The following is a 20998-nucleotide window of genomic DNA, read 5'->3' on the forward strand; positions in this document are numbered from 1 at the left end:
AACAAGAACAATGGCGCAGCAGCGAGTAATAGCAGCAGTGAAGGAAAGGGAGGGAATGGAAGATGAACTTGAGGAAGATGAACGAGGCGCGACGAATGGAAGGAGATGGCAACGATGGCGGCAGCACGCTAGTAGGGTTTGGAGAGGAGAGCTTGCTGAATGAGGGAGGGAATGGAATGGCAAAGTGACGGGGGAGGTGGGGAATGAGGTTTACCTCATTTGGGTAAACCTAAAACGTAAAAGGGGGAAACAAAATCATTCAAAATGGGAACCAAACAACATCAAAGGGAATGGGGTATTTCCATTCCCTTTCCCTAAGACCCCCAACCAAACGCCCCCTAAATGTATACAGATTACGTTTCTGCATCATTCAACATTAGTGATAGCCATTGAAACCTATACATTGAAGGTTTCAATTTTTCAAGATAAAAGGGAAATAGTTTCCTTCCAATACTTTCCCTCCATCTTATTATTAACTTGATCAAAATTTCCACAAAACCATGGTTGATAAACCCATTTTCATTTCGAAATTTTGAAAAAAATAAGATCATTTAACAACTTTATTCCAAAAGTAAGCTTCGTAAAAACTTTATTCCCAAAATAAGCGTCCGTACATCCAAACCTAAGCTTGGTGTAAGACGCTGTTACTAACAGCTAAAATCAAAAAAAAAAAATAGAAAAGCATTGGGTCGCTGTTAGTAACAGCGACTTAAGGAGTTGAACAACGACTTAAGGAGTTGACTGGTCAACTCCTTAAGCAACTCCTTAAGTCGCTGTTACTAACAACGACTTATACTCAAATTTATTTTTTTTGACTTTCTTGTACCAATTAAACTTGTCGTTGTTAATTTGAAAAATAGCCGTTACGAACTTAAAAATAGTCGTTGTAATTATGTTCTATAAATAACTCCATCATTTCCCTACTTCAATTTACCCAATCTACATCATTCTTGTACTAGTGAATCAATTTTTAAAGGTAACATAAGGTATTATGTTAGTCTTATTCTCAATTTATAAATGTTAATGTTATTTTTTAATGTTTAATTACTTACGTTACTATATTATATGTGTTCCGCAGATGTTAAAGGAACATTGTATTAAAGAGCTTTGTGATTGTGGTTATAAAGTTGAGATTGATATAGATTGGAGCGACTTCGATCTTGAGCGTGATTTTATTGCTTGTCCTTTCTACTTGATTGAAGGATTAGGATGCAAATACTTTAGATGGATTGATCCGGAGGGTACCAAATGGCAGAGACACCTAATAATACGGCTTGAAAAAGAAAAACAAGAGCTTAAAGATGAGGTTCTTAATCTCAAGAGACAAATAGATGATATGACACATAGGAAAGAAGAGACTGAAAGGATTATGAAAAAGTTTAAGAAGCAATCTTAGTTAGCGTCAGTGGTTTAACTTAACGAATGAACTATGTAATTTGATATGTATTCGTTGAACATGAATGAAATTCTGTTGAATTTTGGACAGCATTTTCCATATTTGAATATAATTGTCTTTTTATTTTTGATTTAATTCATACTGCATTCTTGGCGGAATGATTCATCGCCAAAAAATCTGAGTACTTAACATCATTTCATGCATAATAAACGCGTGATAATACGATTAAAATATATACATCTACATATATATTACAAATTATACACAAAAGTCCAAATATTACAAATACTAAATATGTACAAATGTTCAATATATACAAAATGTCACTAATGTTCAATATATACAAACACTATTCTAATGCTAATCCCCTCCTGTACCCTGTCTAATTGTGACGGTTTAAGACGCCTCCTACGATAGTAAGAGGCTGTCGCATGACGCTCGGGTAGGGGAGGTGATTGTAACTGTGATGATGTGGCACCCTGTGAGGATCCAGCACCGTAGTCGGGGCACGTTAAGTCAACCTCCTCAAGATGAACGTCGGCGTGATGAGGAGATGACCTGTACTCGTACATAGTGGTGTCGGGCACAGTCACTTCTGGAATAAAGTGCTGAAACTGCGTCCCTAGGAGTATGCCTTGGGTAATCTCCCGTACAGGCTCCTCTTGGCTGGAGCTGATGACAGATGCAATGCCCTGTACCTGCATTAAGACTTAAGTATTAATGAAATGTATAACGTGTAAGTTCTATGGATAATAATCAACGTTGAAGAATACTTACAAAGTGTGTCATCGTCGGTGCTGCGGGAGCGTACTGGGCTGCCGCGATGATACCTCATGGTGTCATCCATCGACGAGTGATGGAGAGGAACCACGGCATGTAATCCACCGAAGTAGGTGCGCCTACAGCCTCGATCGGCGCACCTTGGGCCAGCAGCTCTAGCCTGTGTTCCCAAGGAGCGACATGGCGCATGTTGATCTCGAGCCAGTTCTTGGGCTCCCGACCCTTGCGAGAGTGATGGAATTTGATGAGATTAGTTGAAGGATTGAAGTTGCTTTTAATGGTGGAAAGAAGAGGTGTCGTACCCTTTTGAAATTGTAATGAAGAATTGAACTGAAATGAGGAAGAAGGAATCTGGAAAATATAACGAGTATAAGTTGCTATTAGTAACAGCGACTTAAGGAGTTGACCAGTCAATTCCGCCAAAGACACAAGCCTGTCCTCAAATATACATTCAATTCTTTAGCAAAAACGGCAGCTCCAAAATCTCGCATTATATTGATTCAATAGAAAAACTGTTCAATAGATGGTAGCAAAATGGCAATCCTCTTAGCAAAACAAGAATTACTTCCGCAGTTGCCGAGCTTCATATAAGGATTCACTATAGAATCCGCTGAAATCATCCGTCATTATGTCCCGCATGCGATTAATGCCATAGCAGCATGTAACACGCATAAATTGCAGAATTCAGAGCGGTGAAAAACCGAATTCAGAATAATTAGGTCACAAGAAAACTTCCCCTCCAGCCTGGACAATTGATTCACTTAATGTTGAATCTTTGTCAGTTAAACAGTTCAACTTTTCTTTTCTTATTGGCTGTGAGATATCTGCTAAATGTAGCTAGTAATCAGGTATTCAAGTTAGTGTTATACTTTGAGTCAACAGGCAACATTCCAGCATCTATAGTTTATTTTGGTACAAAAGAAAGTCTGGTTTCAACTGCTACTTCAGATTAATCAAGCATCATTCTACTAGTACTAATACTGTAACTTCGTATCAAGCATCATTCAAGTGGTACTAATACCGAACTCCAGTGTTACAAAGCACAAAAGACCCCGAAAAGAAAACATCAGAGCTTAGAGAATAGAAAGAATCACCAGCTTTAATCTGTATGGTAGAAGATGACTCTGAACAAGTTTCAAGATGCCATCTACAATGTACCTATACCATAATGCCAAAAAAAGAAACCAATTTAAAATTATTTGTGTACTATAATATGAAACATGTATCAATCACAAACTGTGAATGTCATAGATCATAAGTAACATGCCTCAAAATAGGACCCAAATGGGACATCATGTGCCTGTTGCACCGTTTCAAACACCTAAAAACAGAGCACCCATAGCAATCAGTATAAAAAGGGAAAAAAAGTCTCAAATAGGTAAAAGTATAATGAACAAATTCACACCAATACTGTCTTATCAGGTGACAAAACTGCATGCTGCCACTCTGTCATCGCTGTATCAGGGGGGCACATGGGGCTCTTGCACACTGAGCGAAAAGCTAATTCTCTGACTAAACCCTCATATTCATCTGTCGGATGCCACTGCCCAATCTGAAGACAATGCAACAGGAATATGCATAAAATTTAAACCACCAAACATGCAAACAGATTCAAAGAATTCCAGAAACTACTTAGTTTCAGACCACTTTATGACTTATGTTCCACTGACTTGGACACACATATAAGGGTGTGACCGAGAGCTCAATCAGAAAGAGAAACAGAGATAAAGAAGGTTCCAAATGCTACTATTCTTTGGTTTAAGCCAAGACAAATTGATCTTGGAAACTAGTATTTACACTTTACCTACTTCCTATGACCTCACATAAAAATTTAGACTTGGCTAGAAAAACGGCTATGTACGTACTACAGAAAGGGAACAAAATGTGAGTGTGGAAAAAATATAATGTACCATAGTAATGACAAGACAGCAATTGTAAATATTCTCTATAATTCTAAGTTATAAAGTAAAAGCTTTAAATAAATAGCCACTATGGAACTTAAAGCTGATAACTTCGTACTTAAGTCTGAAACTAGCCAACATCAAGGTCCCCAATACAACCTAAAAACCTACAGCCAAAACACTGTCTCTGCTCTCAATCATCTCACTGGATTAGACTTAACTTAATCAAATGCAGGTGAAGAAATGTTTGACATAATAGGTCAAATTCATGGAATCAGAAATCATACATATTCAAGGCCAACCTAGTTTTAAGAGGCGCGAGGCACACCGAGGTACAAAAGGTCCTTTTTCCAAGGCGAGAGGCGCACATTTCTTTTCGCCTCAGTGTGTGCGTTGCGTTTGGAGTCTATGAGGCGTTTTGGCTGGCACCATGGTGCACCCTGCGCCTAAGCGCACTTTTTAAAACAAAGCGGTCAACTTAAATACAACATAATCGGTTACTTCTTCACTCATTAACATCGTTAGTAAATGAAAATCAAAATTGAATTGTAAGGATGAAGTACTCGGCAAGTTCTACAAAATTGAGATATACCTTAGGATGAAGAGCCTTGCAGCCTTCACATCAACAACTACCAACTGATCTCCTGCTTTTAGTAACGAATCCACTAGGTCTTCTGCAGAAGTTATTTCTTTCATATTTGGTTGAAGTTCTTTCTCCTGTGATTTGCCAATGCTAAGACCCAACTGCATTTATAACAAGGAAACGATAAATACTACAACGAAAAGGTATTTGCAGGAAGATAGACTTAGGTCCAAACATCAAACACACTGTATAAGAAAACCCGCCGCCAAACTGAAAGAGTGAACATATACAGCATATAAACCAAGAAACCTCACATATTAAAAAGAACATAAAGACAGTTTTGCTCTTGAGGCAACAGTGTCACTCATATTCTTCTCTATGCAAGGCTTTCACCTTTTGGAGATAAAATTGACCGTATTCTTCTGGAACTCTCTACTAGGGGGGGACAGGTATGTATTGCCCATCACCTTCTCTCATCCAGACTCTATTTTCAAGAGGGATATTTGGTTGATGTTGATGTTGATGATGATAACAATAGTCTCTCTAAATCAAAAAATCCAATCTCATATTAATTCATTAATCCCAAAAGGCTATTCAATTTCACACCCACAAAAAGGGCAAATGCTTTCTCCACTTAAGAGGTTAAGAGGTTATATTAAGTCTTAATTAGACATTTATAACACGAACGGATGTGTTTTTGTCATAAATCCACAAATTATTACTATAATAGAAAGTGCATTAATGCTTTTAGTTATATGTAGCCTCTCAACAAAACCCAAAAGGAAAACCAGATCGATGAAACATAGCAAACACTTAATACATGTAATTTGTCACACAATTTGACAGGTTGACTTAAAAAGGTACTACTTTGAATCCCATGTAAGCACAACTAAAGGAAAATTCACATTGGATTGTTTTAGTTAAGCTTATAACAAAAGCTACTATAGCATTAGCAACACTTTATACAATACCAAAGCCTTAGTCATAAAGATTTAGTTCGGCTAGATGAGTCCTAGACGTGATTCTCTTCCTAACTTCATTTGGATTTCCTACAATCTCGACCCAAAAGTCTAAACTTTCTAAAATCCTTTTCCACTCGTCCCCGTAGTGTAATAATGCAGTAACGATCCTGTCCGATTACAGTGATGTTGATGTGATTATCATACCGCCTAAATATCGGTTGAAACCCTAAAATATCCATTGATACAGACTAAAACGTAGTTTTTCTACACCTTTACAACACGGGGAATTTCGGTTCATTATAATAGATGAGATGCGGCCTTGTTTTTACATTATGCTTGTCCCCTCCGAATCACCTCTCATCTTCCTAGTCCTCTTTTATAATTGCAAAGTTCCAACTTTCTACTATAGCAACATTTAATACAACAATAGACTTTTGATGGATGCCAAAGTAAAATCCAGTTTCACAACAGTAACATAATCTATAAAGGATGGAAAACAATTGGGAGGAATCTTTTCAATTAAAACCAACTCTAAAGGATGTGAACATAGCAAAAAGTCAACAACAAAATCAAAAAACTTCAAAATAATTGAGAAAGATAGGTGAAAACCTTAGCATGAATTGATTGAGGGTTCCTCTTATGAGACCAAAGGCTACCATTTTGATCAACAACAGTTCTTACACCACCAAAACTACTCCTCAAAGAAGAAAACCAACTAATTTTCCTCGTTTTCCAACAGAAACTGAAAATTTCATGGGAAAATTTCTACTTTTGTTACGATCATTATGATGATGGGAAATTGTAGAAGAGAAAACACTATACTTGCTAACAACTTTAGACATTGTTATGAACACTAAAAACCCAGAAAAAAATTGAAAACAAATATAGGGTTTATTCACAAAAGATGAAAAGGGTTGCAAATTGCTTTGAAAAAAATGAAAAGGGTAGAAATTAGATTTGGGAAAGAATAAGAAAAAGTCTCAAATTGGAGAAGGAAAAATACAAAACTTACAAGAAATAAAATCCAAATGTGGATGAAATCATATTAAAAGAAACAAAACTTACAAGAAATAAAATCCATTACAATTTCGTCCCTCCCTGAAATATTACAACACTACAATTGACGTAAGTATTAAAAAATTGATAAAAATCATTAAATTGTATAAATATATTTAAAAACGAGAAAATGTGTGAATAAAAAAATAAAAAAAATTGGTGGAGACACAAATATTACAAAGTAAAAGAGACAAATATTACAAAGTCAAAAAGCTCGAACTTAAATAAAAAGTGTGACTTGTGGATAGAGGAGTAGCTACACCTTTCATAAAGAATATTATTATGTTAATGAGGAGAATGTTTTAGTAAATAACTCTTATTTGTAAGATTATTAAATCACACTTAAGTGGTAGGATTTTTAATAGGGTGAGAGTTTTATTATTTTAATTTATCTTTTTTAATTTATTTTATTTTATTATTATTCTTTTTTTCTTTTTATGATGATTTACAAATCACTGTGATTGATTAAGAATTTTTGGTTAATGAGTAAGCATCAAGATTAAGGTGTTCTGAATCTTGATCTAAAGGTAAAGAATTTTGTCCATAATTTTTAGTGGTTTTATTTTATATGTAGAAAAAATTTAATAATGTCGATATTTTCACTTTTTATCTTAAAATGTTGAGATTGCTGACAATTGTATAAAAGTACCGTTATAACCCCTAATTTGACCCACCTTTTATAGTATTTTCGGGTTTGGAGATTTTCATATTACATCAAAAATTCTAGATTATAACCCCTAATTTCTGAGTTTCAAGTTCAATTTGATAAGTTCAATCATAACAGCCAAACATCAATAATAATGTAAATCCTTAATCCCAACATATAGCAATTTTAACTTGTACAAGGTATTTCACGCCTAATTATTTATGGTAGTAGGCATTGTTCTTGGATATGATGTGTTCTCACATATGAGCATGATCTCACATCGTTAAAACAATATGTTATGGACTTGCATATAATGTTTGGTGAGTAATTCTCCTATTACCATATGATTTTTTGTAAATAGTGAACCCCATCAAATATGTATGCAAGTCAATGCTCATTATCCGTGGATTTATGACTCCAAGCCCACGAGTGCCCTGTGAGTGTGTCCACATAAATAGATCCATGAGGTGATTATGTGACAAATTGTCACAGCATAACATTTCCTTTTTCTAACATACACAAAACATGTGGATATAGTACTTAGTACATTTGAAGTTGAAATTAAAAGGCTACATCAAAATCACATGTATACATAAAAACATACATAAGTTTATGAGAATTTACACTACTAGTTTCTCATCTCCATAGCATTCTACAAGAGCTTGCACAACAGATTCCATGCTTGGCCTTTTGTTTCTATCTTCTTCCACACAAGAAAGTCCAATCTCAATCATTATAGCAGCTTGATTCCTGCTAAAATTTCCTACCAATCTTGAATCAACCAAGTCTTCCACCCAAGAATCTTCTTTCCTTTTAGCCATTCTCACAAATCTAACCAATTCGGGTATTTCCTCTAATTCAACCCAACTCGATAGTCGAATCCCTTTCACAAGCTCGAGGATAACAACCCCGTAACTATACACATCAACCTTTGCCGTAATGGGAAGATTCATTGCCCAATCCGGAGCCATATACCCTTTTGTACCTCTAATTCTAGTCATTTCCGATGAACCATGACTCCCTCTTTGACATAACTTCGCTAGCCCAAAGTCGGAAATTTTTGCTTCATAATTCTCGTCTAGGAGTATATTTTCGGGTTTCACATCACAATGGATAACCCATTCGAGACATTCGTGGTGAAGATAAGCTAAGCCTTTGGCCGTGCCTAATGCAATCTTGAATCTTTCTTTCCACCCAAGAAGGGTTGTGCTCGAGAACAGGTGTTTGTCTAATGATCCTTTTGGTACATATTCATACACTAACAGTCTGTGTTTCCTTTCCGAACAAAAACCCCACATTCTAGCCAGATTCATATGGTTAATTTTACCAATCGTACTCACTTCTGCCCAAAATTCTTCCTCTCCTTGGATTACATCTCCGAGTTTTTTCACTGCAACAACTCTATCATCAACCAAAGTTCCCTTGTAAACAGCCCCAAACCCTCCTTTTCCAACTTCTTCCTTGAAATTGCCGGTTGCTTTCTTCAACTCTTTATAGCTATAACTCCTAAACTGATTCGAAAGCGCTTGATACCCATCTTCCATCGGAGCTGAAAGATCGTGTTTCCTAAACAAAAACCACCACCCCGCTAACAATAAAACTACTTCAATCGTACCAATTGCAATACCAAATGAGTACAAATAAACCCATTTGAATCTTTGATTCGTGATCTCATATTTTTTCGGAAATTCCAACACTTTCCCTCGACTACAATCAATTCGTGACACATTAAGCCCATCAACAGATTTCAATGATGATTGTTTAGTACTTGGTAATCTAAGATACATACTCGCTTGAAATTCATCCGACCTATATCCATTAAAAAGGGCATTTTTTGTGAAACACATTCCTAGACCAGTTACTCTATAATTAAATGCTTGACATCTACAATCTCCTACACAAAGTTCCTTACAAACTTCAAATGAAACACCAAGACTAAAATTTAGGTCATAACCATAGTAATCAACATGAGGCATCTCAACAAACCTAGAATCTGAACAACTTCTTTTGAATTTCGGCTTACAACCTTTACTCGAATCGCTTGAATCAATCGGTTCATACAATGGTGGGCAACTACACATGGGTTTTGGTGTATAAACACAAATCCCATTCCTACCACAAAGACCATGAACAGCACACAATTTTGAAATTGCTTCCCATGTTATATTCCATAACCCAGATGATTCATTCAAACTGTAAACCCTAAAATTCCCATCATAATCCATGGTTAATCTTCTTTTAATCCCAATTCCTACATCTGAAGCACTAAATTGTAACTGATCACTTGAAGTAAATGTACCCGAATCATCAAATACAGCAATCCTACTACTATTATATGTTGTTCTACCATTTTCAAACGGAGATAAAGCGATATTTGGCCAATAAATGCTAGAAATTTCAGGACCATCATATATCATTCTAAGCACATTATCAGTATCAAAAAAGAAACTAAAATACCCAGTTCCAATCATATCAGGACCAATACCAGAAACCAATTTCTGGGTTTTTCTAAAAAATTGATTAGGAAGCAAAGTATGAGTAGGAAAATCAAAACTTTGCCAAAGAATATTACCAGTTTGATTTCTAAGAACAAGATTTCCTGTATTGAGAAGCTCGGCTCTTTCAACGTTTGATCCTGTTGTGTTTGTTTGCCAAACAATTGACCCATCAATGTCTGTTAATACCATCACACCATCTTTTCTTAATGTTAGCCGCGAGCGGCGGCCATTAACAGGATTATCTCTGTTAGATGTCCATACAACTGTTTTTTGTTTGGAATTTGTGAACCAAATAGAGAAGTAATATGCATTTGTTGTTCCTGTATTGAGGAATCCACAAGTGAAGGTTTTATCAGGAGAAATGAGAAGATTATCAGTGTTAGATGGATCTTTGACATTTAAGGAAGATCCTTTTGGAAGAAAATTTCTAGCAAAAGAGAGGGATGTTAGATTGGTATAAAGGAGGAGAAGGAAGAAAGTTGTTTGGGTTTTCATTGTTAATTACTGTTTGTATCAATGTATTGTTGCTTCATTGGGATGATGTTATTTATTAACAATTACTCTTATTATTTTTTGCATACTAGAACTACTGTTACGTTCTATTCAGTTTGAAGACTTTGAACTATTTTTTATTTTGAACCATTTAATTTAAATTATTTTTATTTTTGGATAATAATTTATTATTTTTTTAATTTCATTCATATATCTTAATTTTTTTTTAATTTCATTCATATATCTTAACTCTCTTTTAATTTCATCCATATATCTTAATTCTCTTTTAATAAATTTATTGTCTATTCTCTTCTTTGTCTTTGATTTAATTCTATCTGGACAAATGAATACTTTCTTCGTTTCATAATACTTTGCTATGATAGTGATATTTTCCACATAATATGTCACACTCAGTAACAAATATTATTATCAATTCGTTATTACTCGATACACATTGTCAGAACCCTCTTAAATAAATTATATTAATATAAATAATCATTTGAAATACAATTATTTTAATATTAATAATCATTTGAAATACAATTATTTTAACTAAAATTTCTTAGTTGTATGATTGTAACTTTTTACAGTTGCTCTATATATCGGTGTTTGAAGGTGTGCGAGTTTATTAATAAAAAAGTTAATAAAAAAAGAAATATGTTAAGTTTATTAATAAATTAAATATATTTACTATATAAATAAGGCGTAATATAAAAGTTTGCATAGGGTCCCTAATTCTTCAAGACGGCTTTGTTGCTCTGTTCATGTGTAATTTGCTCTTGATTAGTTTTGTTTATTAATTTAAGAGCAGAGTTATTAGAAATGTATATGAAAATATTAATTAACGGTAATATTAGAATATTAATTAACAGTAGTTTAATTGATAGATTTAGGTTAACTGATATATACACATGATCATTAATAAGAAAAGGATTAAGAGGAATAAAGTACTTCCACCGTTTTCTAGCGGCACTTAAGTTTATTTTAGTACTTTTTTATTTTGAATTGTGGTTAGTCTATGAGAAAAAAAACATAGTTATGTGGGAGCTTATTTTATTCATTTATAATATCAAGCTTCTATAAATTTTAGTTGTGTATAACTCTAAATATAATGAATTGAAAAAAGCGTAAAAAGGTGATTGACTGCAAGTAAAAAAAACAGATGAAGTATATAATATACTACCATTTTATATAATATAAACTTAATCTTTTACTTAAAATGGTTAATTAACATTATTAGATGCGTTACTAATGTATTTAAATCTCATTTACCCTTAATTTGAAATGAAATATTAAGCGTTACGCATAAGAAAAACCAGCAATATATTTTAAGGATATAATCATCATGTTAACTTTTTATTTGAAAGTCGGTTTACACAAAGAATTTTCGATTCTGAGATGGTAGTCTAATAATAGTGTGTTATATTTTTGATGAAAGTCTTCTTCTTCATGTTTGAAAGATATAAATTGTGCGAGGAATATTTACTTTTCCAGGTCTTTTAAAAAGTTGGCATACAAAATTACAAATATACAATGTGCATTTTGGATTCAAAACAGCCGTATTTAGAGGATAATTGGAACTTGCAAGTCAACTTGACTCCTCTTGTCGCTTTTTTCAATTCAATTTACGTAACTTCCAAGTTCCAACTCACGTATCAATAGGATTTGGTATAAATTAATATAAAAAATATAAATATTAATTAATAATCCAATTAAGTATTATCGTAATCTTATTCAAATATTTCTATTCAAATGTAGTTATCAATAAGATAATATTATAACAGGATAATTGCAGGCTTCACTCTCATTGAAGATTCTTTCTTGAGTTGAGGAACTCTTTAACCGCACTCTCTTTTATAGTATAAGTTGTCGTCTTTCTTCTCTCTCCAGACCCTGAACATAGTTTTTCTATATAAACGGGATGTATTGGGTATGATGATGATGATGACATATATAATTTACGTAAAATCTCTAAAAAAACAAAAGGGAATAATATATTCCCTCGGTTCCTTTTTGTTTGTCTACTTTCAGTTTTTCCACTTTAGCAGAGGGAAATTTAAAATCGATTTTCAAAGTATAAATTGAAGATAAAATATATTCATTTGGGATTTTGTTGGATTTGTCTTGATGCAAAGTTTTTTATTAATATATAATTTTTACAATTTTTATGATGCATACTTAAAAATATTACGACTCAAAATTTGCTTTGAAAAGCGTGTAAAAAATAAAGTGGACAAACAAAAAAAACAGAGAAGTATATAAAGTAACTCAAATTTTAATGTTAAATAACATTTAGGAGTTTTGAAAGACCTTATATGTACAATATTTTCAATAAGTAGACTGATTTCATCATTTTATTACTTATGAGAATATTCAGTCTTCTTTTGAGAATCACTCTAAAAATTACGACATAAAATTATTAAACATGCTTAGTTTGGAATAAACCAACATGTGATATTGTGATAATTAATGACTGCCCTTGACTCTTATTAATCGTTATGGCAAAACACAAAGATACATGAAACCACCTTCTTTGGAGAGCAACAAGGAATTTAGGGGGCGTTTGGTATGTAATTTATCAATGCAGAAAGTGGAATCATTTAACCTTATCCTTTACAAGTTGTTTGGTATGAGCTGAAAGTAATTGTTTCCGTTTCTAATAGATTAGCGTTTCCACTCTATTGTTACCGCTCAAAAGTATACGGAAACAGTTAACGTTTTCAAGCCGAAACACAGTAAACTCTGGCTCTCACGCACTCATGCTTGTAAGAGAAGGAATAATGTTGGTAGTAGAAAGAGTTTGATTCTGAACTGAATATTCATATCTTAATCCACTTTTCAGCAATTGCAAATTTTCCATGGATACACGAAAGCTTATATACGCTATATGGCATTAACATATTAATTGCACAGTTTCCAATAATGCATATGATAATTTGGGAAATTTAAGTATTTAATAGGGTGTGATAATTAATGTAAAAGTGTATTACCCCTGAATTTCCGACCCCTTATACGAAATCAAAACCGTAAAGGACCAGAGGAAATTCGAGTGTCACATAAAAGAAAAGGAAAATAATTTGGATAAATGTTTAAATATTAACTTTAAAAAGGTGAGTGGAAATTTCGGCAACATCTACCCTAAAACTGTGCGCCTTTGTAAAAAAACAAAAGTTATTTAGAATCTAATAAAGTAAAGGCATCAACGGCCTATCAAAAATATATCACGGCGGAATGATTCGTCACTGGCTTCTGAAATCAACATGCCAAGCATGGATCGTGGTTCCAGTGTCAACGCTTATGTTTTAAAATGACTTAACTCCTTATACCATACAAAGTTATAAACTACGAAGCGAAAATACAAATATACAAGAGAGGACACGAGGCCTCATAACAAAATATATACAACCAAAGTTTACAAAAGATAAACAAAAGCTATAAAACAGTACTTATACCAAACAATAAGTAAGGGAAACGTAAATAAGTGTTTCCTTACATTGTTATACCAAACAACATATAACCATAACCCTTACCTTTACCCTTACCCCTCTTTATTAATTCCCTTTCCCTTACATTTTCTCTTTCCATACCAAACACCCCCTTAGAGTTATCTAAAGGTGTTAGTGTAACCTTGGAATGAAATTTTATCACAAATGTTAGATTCGAATATAACAGCTGCTTTTATAACTTGATCGTCCAAATGATCAACTAATTAATTAGCGTATACCATTGGATAAGCCAGCTAAATGATCTTTGTTTATGAGCATTATTGTTGGAGGCTGAAGCATCAAGTTTTAACAATAACTTATGTTTTGGGAAATCTATATGCACGTATTGAGTTGAGAAACTCAATTAAAATGCATCGTCGTTGCTATAACAGTTACAGTTAGAGTTGGATATTGAATCTGAACACACGTACAACTTATCTTTTCCTGAAAAAAGGGACACTACATGTTCATTATCCTTATCAACAATTCTATTTGTTGGTGCTTATACTGCCATCTCGTAAAAGTACGAACTGTCAATTGAGCCCTCACAAATTCCAAGATAAGCAAAATCGACAATTGCATCCATTTGATCATATGCATCTTTAATCAATAGATCTTCAGGTATGTAGATAGTTCTTATCCATTGTTAGGTCCTCCAAGCTTTCTATCTACATCTTTTTGAGAATCCAATATTCAAGATCTCGTAGTTCATAAACATTGTCTAATCCCGATCGTATTCTCATGGACGTAATACCTTGCAATCATTCCAAACCTTTGAAAAGTTAGCGCCCAAGACAATATCTTGTCTTGTACCCTTCGAAATGATTGACAAAATAGCCTAAAATCACCACCGACAACAATGGCCTTGTATCTGAAGCTTAATTTGGATGCCTTGTCGTTTAGATAATGAATGTCATCGTGTACACTCAATTAGGAGATACATATGCATGCTCTTATCAAAAATGTCATCCACATCAAAGTATTACAATTTACAATCAAAACCCTGAATATTCTATTTGCCACAAGTTATCAGAAAATTAAAATTAAAAATTCATGTATATATTCTCCATACCTTAATTAAACAAAATTAATAAAAATGCTAAAAAAAAAGTGCATAAATGTCATGTAAAACGACTATAAAAACCTCAAATTTTCACAAATTAACAAAACTCAAAAATTACCCAAAAAAAATAAACAGTATAATTCGCCGATTAAAGCAATGAAAATGAACTTAGTTATAATTTATTAGGGGTGTTCATCACCAAGTACCCAGCAGTTCGGGTACCCGAAAAATCAGGTTCCTATTTTAATGCCCCGTTTCTCGACCCAATTTATCCGGATCAGGACACTGGATATCCAATTTTATTTTCAAAATGAATTTATTGGCAATTTTTCTACAGAATTTGTGAAATTGATATAATATTTTTGACAGCTTTTAATGGCAATTTAGAGCAATAACAATCAAACAAAAACGAAGCCAGAAAAAGAAATAACAATAAAAACAACGGAGGAATAACATTACAAAAAATTTAACGAGGCAATAAGGGTGAATAAGAGAGTATTTAGTACATTTTCTTTGTTGTGCGACAACGGAAGCAAATATCGAAAACAATAATGAAACAATAAAGATTCAAACAAACAATAAAGAAAGTCACACCGAGAAATTAACATGGTTCACTATCAACGTGATAGCTACATTCACCGGCACCGAGAATAAACTTTTCACTATAAACCGGGATATTACAAGATGAACACGAGAAACCACAACAATGGCTCTCTAAGCTTTTTCTCTCTTAGTTTTCCTCACTTTGTGTTTTGAATTGCATCTCATTCTAATTCTAATTACATGGGGCCTTTATATAGTATACCTCATAATAAAAAGAAATTAGGGTTAAGAAACTACAAAAAACCGTCAAAGACTAAGAGTAACCGGCCAAAAACGTGCCAAGAAACTGCCATTACGTGAGCCGCGAAACAGAGGCAGAATACACTCCGCGCCCCGCGGACCTTCCTCTACCTGGCAACTTGTTCGAGTCACTATATTTCAACACTCTTCCTTGGATATATAAACTATTTCAACTTTTATATATCCATGGAATATCATGTTTAAATTTATGCTCACGGAACATTTCAATTGTAACCAACAAAATAAAAACGACAACATCAACAATAACGCCAGAGCCTTAACAATAAAAGATTGTGGTTAGCTACAATATATGATTTCCGGTGATCGTCCACATGGAACAAAATAAAACAACCCATGTACATTTTTTAAAAGTAAACTTTCAACACCTTATCGTCTATATTTTTCATCATCAAGAAATTTTATACTAAAAGGTTATCTTGTAAATGAATTTTAAAAGTTTTTTTGTTCGCTATTGGATTTTAAGCATATGAAAAAGTATTTTAGTTTGTTTTTTATTGGCTTTAGGCTTATTTATTTTCAAAAAAATAATTAACAATCAAATTTCAATTTTACTAAATATATTTTAAAACAAATAGATTATTTGACCAATTAAAAAAAAATCAACATTTTAGGGTGACGGTTTAACAACCCAATAAACAAGCAACAATCATTAACCAAATATACAAATTGTTATGAGAGACGATCTTCTTAAAAAACGCATTATATATAGATCAAAAGCCTTGATAGGAATAGGTGATTTGCTCAATTTTGGTTCAGTTTTCCTTTTGATATATTTTGTGACCTTATATTGAGTTTGTCACTGTCTATATAGGTTACTTTGGTTCTCAAATTGTTCATCATATGTCCTAATCAAATGCAGGTTCAATAGGAGATGTTCCAATTCTCCTGGCCAAACCTCAAGCATATATGAATTACAGTGGAGAATCGGTACTCTCTATGTTCTTTAGCTATAATCACAAGAGCTCTAGGACTTGTGGCATTTGTGTAATATTTATTGTGTTATACCTCTTTGAGTGTGAAAGAAAGCATGTTTCTTTGTTTTTCTTTATGGATCAAACTAGTTTCACATGATTCGCTAATCTCCTTATGAATTGCAAATAAAAAGAAACTGAATTATGGTCGGTTTTAGGCTATTTTTGGGACAATTTGAGAGAATCGCGAATTCAAAAAACAATTCAGCAAACAAATTATGTTACACTGTTTCAAACTTGAAAAAAATGGCAGTAGAATCTTGAAAATTGAAGCCTTTGGCATGATTTGAAACGAAAAGAGCTCTTAGGCTATTATTAGGTTGATTCTCCAAAATATCCCTGCAAATGACCAGGAGATTGAAGTATGTAACAATAGAGAATGAAGGCAAAATCTACCAGTCTTGTTGTATCATTTCTCAATGTACAAAGGCATGATGTGTTTATACTTTGGATTACTTCCTAGATATGAAAAATGATGTTTATGGGGGGATGAGATTTACTCTCATTGTCCCTCTCTATTTTCCCTATATTCTATTTAGTGCGTCCCACTTAATTTGCCCTATTTCTATTTTAGGATATGACTCCACCACTTATAAGATGGTTTGGGCAAGTGCAACGACGGAGTATTAGCGAACCGGTAAGGAATATAGATAGTTGGAACTCAGGAGACTTAAAAACAGGGATAAGAAGACATAAGATGACTTAGAGGATAGAAGTGGAAAAGTATATGAAAGATCTAGAAGTACAAATTGAGATGGTAGAATCAAAATGAATAGAGAAGAAGAATCCAAAACTGATATATAGTTTCATGTAGACGACTCCAATCTTTTGGAATTAAGGCTCTGGCATTGTTGTTTAGTTCTGATTCCACACTTTTACTCTCTACATTCTGTTACTTCTAAATGTTCATTCCACTATATCCAACTTCTAAATCTCCTTGCTATTCCCAATTGGGGCAAAATGATATGGACAAAGGAGTAATGTTTTTAGTTTTACATACATACTTGGGCAATACTATGTTTAAACTGTAAAGATCTGTCATCCAATGTTACACAACCATATTTTATTTATTCATGCTCCTTTTCTCAATGTGATTCGATATGTTGCTATATTTTGTGTAAAGCTAATTGTTTTTCTATTTAAAATCTAAGATTTTCTTGTTGTTGCATCTCATTTCATGTCTAACTTGCAATTTGTATAATTTTTTAGGTTGGACCTCTGGCTGCATATTACAAAGTACCTTTGCGCCACATCTTATTGGTATGAAAAATGCTGCTGAGAAAGGATAACTTAATCAAAGTAATATAACATCGTCTTTATTTGGTTTCACTTAATACTTAAAGCTGTTTTATAGGTCTATGACGAGATGTGCTTGCCTAATGGTGTTTTAAGACTTCAGCCGAAAGGAGGACATGGTCATCACAATGGGTAAGTTGCTTTTATGGATGATCTGTATTAGTAGTCACTAACCACCATGTAATCTCGTCCGATATAGTTTTGAAACATTACAAACTGATAACTACATGCTGAATTTTAGTAAGCTCTGCTTGGATAGTTGGATGGGATTTACACGACGACAAAACTGCACTTTTGTGTACTCTGTATGAATTCTGGTTTTTTTTTCCTCCCCCAAAGCGGTGTGCGACATTGCTTGAATGTGGTGTCCAATGAGCAAAGACTTTATGCTTATAAGTATTAAGTATGAAAAGGTTGTTGGTCGCCGCCCACAAATGGCGTGCCACATTTCCGAAATTTGATAGGATCCTACTGCCATGCGAAATTCGATTCATTGATAAATTTCGTAGTTCTCTCCTGCCAATTGTTCATCATCTTCATCTCCATTTCACCAGCTTCCTCGATACTCATGGTAGGTAACCAAATGAGTAAAATGAAAAATTCACATAAATTCAGTTGCAAAAACCAAGTTGGGGCATACTAAGCTGAATCAGTCGACCACAACAGTTTCGAATTAAGCTTTGGCATTGTTATATTTTGTACATTAGTGAATTAATCTTTTCTTTTACGAGCTTTCAAGTTTTTTCCTATAATTCAGAATTTCAGTGGAAAAATATTAAAACCCCAAAAAGAATTCAAATGAATTGAACTTACAAAGGGGTTATTATAAGCTTTTTCACTCCAAGAAACAAGTAAGTGTAGCGAAGAATACCGCTAGGAAAATAGTATGGGCTATTTCAGAATTTCTCGACGAAGATTATATTGGAATATATTAATATTGGGTTTAGTTTTACAACACGGAAAAGGTATGGGGCTAATATGCGTCAATCAAAAGTTAAGAAGTTTTGATTTCATAATTGATAAAAGCTAAGGGGTTAATTAACTATATTTGCGCATATTCATATGACAAAAGACATGAATGTTGGAAAAGAATTTATCTGAATGATCATTGGAATGAATGTTTTTAGTTGTATATCCGCGTCCTTAAGCCGTTATCTTGCCAGTTTTCACCTTGTACCGGACCGATTATCATCATTATCATCATACCCAGTATATCCTGCTCATAGGAACTATGATCAGGGTCTGGGGAAGGAAGGAAGGAAGGTGGGAACTCATACCCATAAAGGAAAGTGCGGCTAAAGAGTCTCTCGGCTCGAGAAAGATGCATAAATGAATTCAGTAGTCAAAAACATAAAAGAAAATAATAACTAGGTAAAAACGAATAAAAGAATGCTATGTAACAGGGTTAAGGCCAAAACACAAACTCCAATCTTTCACAATATTGCTAATCTCATTCACTACTCACTAGTAAGTTTCTGATTTTGGATAGTTGCTATTGCAGAGTTAAGAGTATCATGGGACACTTAGACGGACGGAAGGAGTTCCCTCGGTTATGCATAGGTTGGTTTTCTGCAAAACAGTTTTTCGTCCTGTAAAAGAGAAAGGCTCAATAATTAAGTTGCAACCTTTTTATTCAAAAGCTCATTGCTTGCAGGTATTGGGAATCCACCGGGAAATATGGATATGAAAGCTTTTCTTTTACAAAAGTTCAGTTCTACTGAACGAAAACAGGTAATCAATCTTTCAATTTTCTCGCATGCAGATTTGAGAACTCGAGTAAGTGTTTAAAAGCGTGAAACACTGTTTATATGCTCAAGTCTTTGCTTCCTTCAGCCAAACAGCTTCACAATCTCACTGTGTTGTTTTAATTTGTTTATATGAAAGTATGAAACTACATTAAGGAGAGGAATCAATGTATAGAGCTCAAAAATTCTTAAATGAGATGGTCTCATGGTGAAGCGATCTCTATTGGCTAAACCATGTACATTTTCAATTTTAAAGTGATCATTTTTAATGTTAAAGTGATCAGTTTGAGAAATGGACTAATTATATGTCGTGATCCGTTAGAGAAATGGATTAATTATATGTGTCCGTATCATGATGAGACGGTCTCATACAAGACGAGTTGAGAGTTTGGGTTTAACCAACAAATTTCCATTACTGGTTTGTCCAAGTTGATCATGGGCACTTTGGCCCTTTTAGGTCCAGGACGTCAGGCTACGCCAAACCCGACAAAAACTTAGGTCAGACCAACTGAATTCAGGCCAAAATTTCCGTAAAACCCTTTTCTTCAAAACTTGAAACGCTGCCTAAATGGATCATGCCATAGTTGGTTAGACGGATTACATTTCATTCCAAGTGTTAGTTTTTTGTTTTGTTTTGTTTTGAGTGTTGGTGGTTGAATGGACAGATCGATGCTGCTTTGGAACAAGGTGTCGAGGCTGTGAGGACCCTCGTGCTTAGCGGATTCAGTGACAGTGTTACGAGATTTAATCTTGGCCAGAAATACAAGTATCACAAAGTCTAATTAAAGAAGATGGTCAATATCTCCGAATTATTTGCCGAATTATTTGCACAGCTGCCCAAGTCATAGTGACCAAGCCGTGAAGCAAACATAGATTTTGGTGCCTCGGCCAGTTCTCACAGGATATGTTCCTTGAATTTTACGTTGATCTTGGAAAAAGCTCGAATTATGTTGGTTTCAAATAACTATTGTCGAATAAACACATGAACGATGAAATATTCAGAGCATTTTATTTTAGCATGTTGGTTTGTCAATTACTGTTAATTGATACTTGACATAAAAAGAGCTAAAAATAGTAATGTAAAAAAAACATATAAAGAACATACAAAATGACAAAATTTATGTCGGGTTGTGCCTAGCAGATTGTCCCTTCATGTCACTCGTAGTGCATTGTGACGAATCGTGCCAAATTACATAATTAACGTCTGCGACACACTTATATGCCACATCTTTGTGCCTCGTGCCGTGGTAGTCATACCAC

The 20998-nt window shown here is 33.9% G+C and overlaps 4 protein-coding genes across 4 annotated transcripts; 1 reads left to right on the top strand and 3 right to left on the bottom strand.

The window, feature by feature from the left end:
- Positions 1 to 1358: 1358 nt before the first annotated feature.
- On the bottom strand, positions 1359 to 6638 carry LOC130825508 (uncharacterized). Its single transcript, XM_057690768.1, has 8 exons — positions 6232 to 6638; positions 4670 to 4821; positions 3582 to 3728; positions 3444 to 3497; positions 3271 to 3334; positions 2479 to 2527; positions 2174 to 2398; positions 1359 to 2094 (listed from the first exon to the last, which is right to left on the bottom strand). The coding sequence occupies exons 3-8, from the start codon at positions 3611 to 3613 to the stop codon at positions 1922 to 1924; spliced, it is 597 nt and encodes a 198-aa protein (XP_057546751.1). The 5' UTR covers positions 3614 to 3728; positions 4670 to 4821; positions 6232 to 6638; the 3' UTR covers positions 1359 to 1921.
- LOC130824765 (uncharacterized) lies at positions 4208 to 6464 on the bottom strand. Its single transcript, XM_057689784.1, has 5 exons — positions 6335 to 6464; positions 6068 to 6153; positions 4907 to 4930; positions 4670 to 4821; positions 4208 to 4244 (listed from the first exon to the last, which is right to left on the bottom strand). The coding sequence occupies exons 1-5, from the start codon at positions 6462 to 6464 to the stop codon at positions 4208 to 4210; spliced, it is 429 nt and encodes a 142-aa protein (XP_057545767.1).
- Positions 6639 to 7668: 1030 nt separating the features above from the next.
- LOC130825509 (putative receptor protein kinase ZmPK1) lies at positions 7669 to 10403 on the bottom strand. The gene has a single exon (XM_057690769.1). The coding sequence runs from the start codon at positions 10315 to 10317 to the stop codon at positions 7945 to 7947; it is 2373 nt and encodes a 790-aa protein (XP_057546752.1). The 5' UTR covers positions 10318 to 10403; the 3' UTR covers positions 7669 to 7944.
- A 5994-nt stretch (positions 10404 to 16397) lies between these two features.
- Positions 16398 to 20896, top strand: LOC130824766 (chloroplastic group IIB intron splicing facilitator CRS2-B, chloroplastic-like). The gene is made up of 8 exons (XM_057689785.1): positions 16398 to 16458; positions 16586 to 16653; positions 17272 to 17334; positions 17907 to 17957; positions 18052 to 18125; positions 19495 to 19553; positions 19648 to 19724; positions 20404 to 20896. The coding sequence occupies exons 1-8, from the start codon at positions 16398 to 16400 to the stop codon at positions 20518 to 20520; spliced, it is 570 nt and encodes a 189-aa protein (XP_057545768.1). The 3' UTR covers positions 20521 to 20896.
- The last annotated feature ends 102 nt before the right edge of the window (positions 20897 to 20998 follow it).

This window comes from Amaranthus tricolor, chromosome 10 (genome assembly GCF_026212465.1).
Source record: "Amaranthus tricolor cultivar Red isolate AtriRed21 chromosome 10, ASM2621246v1, whole genome shotgun sequence".
Lineage (NCBI taxonomy): Eukaryota > Viridiplantae > Streptophyta > Magnoliopsida > Caryophyllales > Amaranthaceae > Amaranthus > Amaranthus tricolor.

Bases quoted from the DNA above. Each gene is read 5' to 3' on its own strand.
- LOC130825508 (XM_057690768.1), bottom strand. From the start codon at position 3,613: ATGCAGTTTTGTCACCTGATAAGACAGTATTG. The intron at 3,335-3,443 runs GCATGTTACTTA...ATTATGGTATAG, and splicing joins CATTTGGGTCCTATTTTGAG to GTACATTGTAGATGGCATCT. The intron at 2,399-2,478 runs GTACGACACCTC...CACTCTCGCAAG, and splicing joins TTCATTACAATTTCAAAAGG to GGTCGGGAGCCCAAGAACTG.
- LOC130824765 (XM_057689784.1), bottom strand. From the start codon at position 6,464: ATGTCTAAAGTTGTTAGCAAGTATAGTGTTTTCTCTTCTACAATTTCC. The intron at 4,822-4,906 runs GTGTGTTTGATG...TTATAAATGCAG, and splicing joins GCGGCGGGTTTTCTTATACA to TTGGGTCTTAGCATTGGCAA. The intron at 4,245-4,669 runs GTATATCTCAAT...TTTTGGCTGTAG, and splicing joins GCAAGGCTCTTCATCCTAAG to GTTTTTAGGTTGTATTGGGG.
- LOC130825509 (XM_057690769.1), bottom strand. From the start codon at position 10,317: ATGAAAACCCAAACAACTTTCTTCCTTCTCCTCCTTTATACCAATCTA.
- LOC130824766 (XM_057689785.1), top strand. From the start codon at position 16,398: ATGAGAGACGATCTTCTTAAAAAACGCATTATATATAGATCAAAAGCC. The intron at 17,335-17,906 runs GTAAGGAATATA...ATAATTTTTTAG, and splicing joins GACGGAGTATTAGCGAACCG to GTTGGACCTCTGGCTGCATA. The intron at 17,958-18,051 runs GTATGAAAAATG...GCTGTTTTATAG, and splicing joins CTTTGCGCCACATCTTATTG to GTCTATGACGAGATGTGCTT.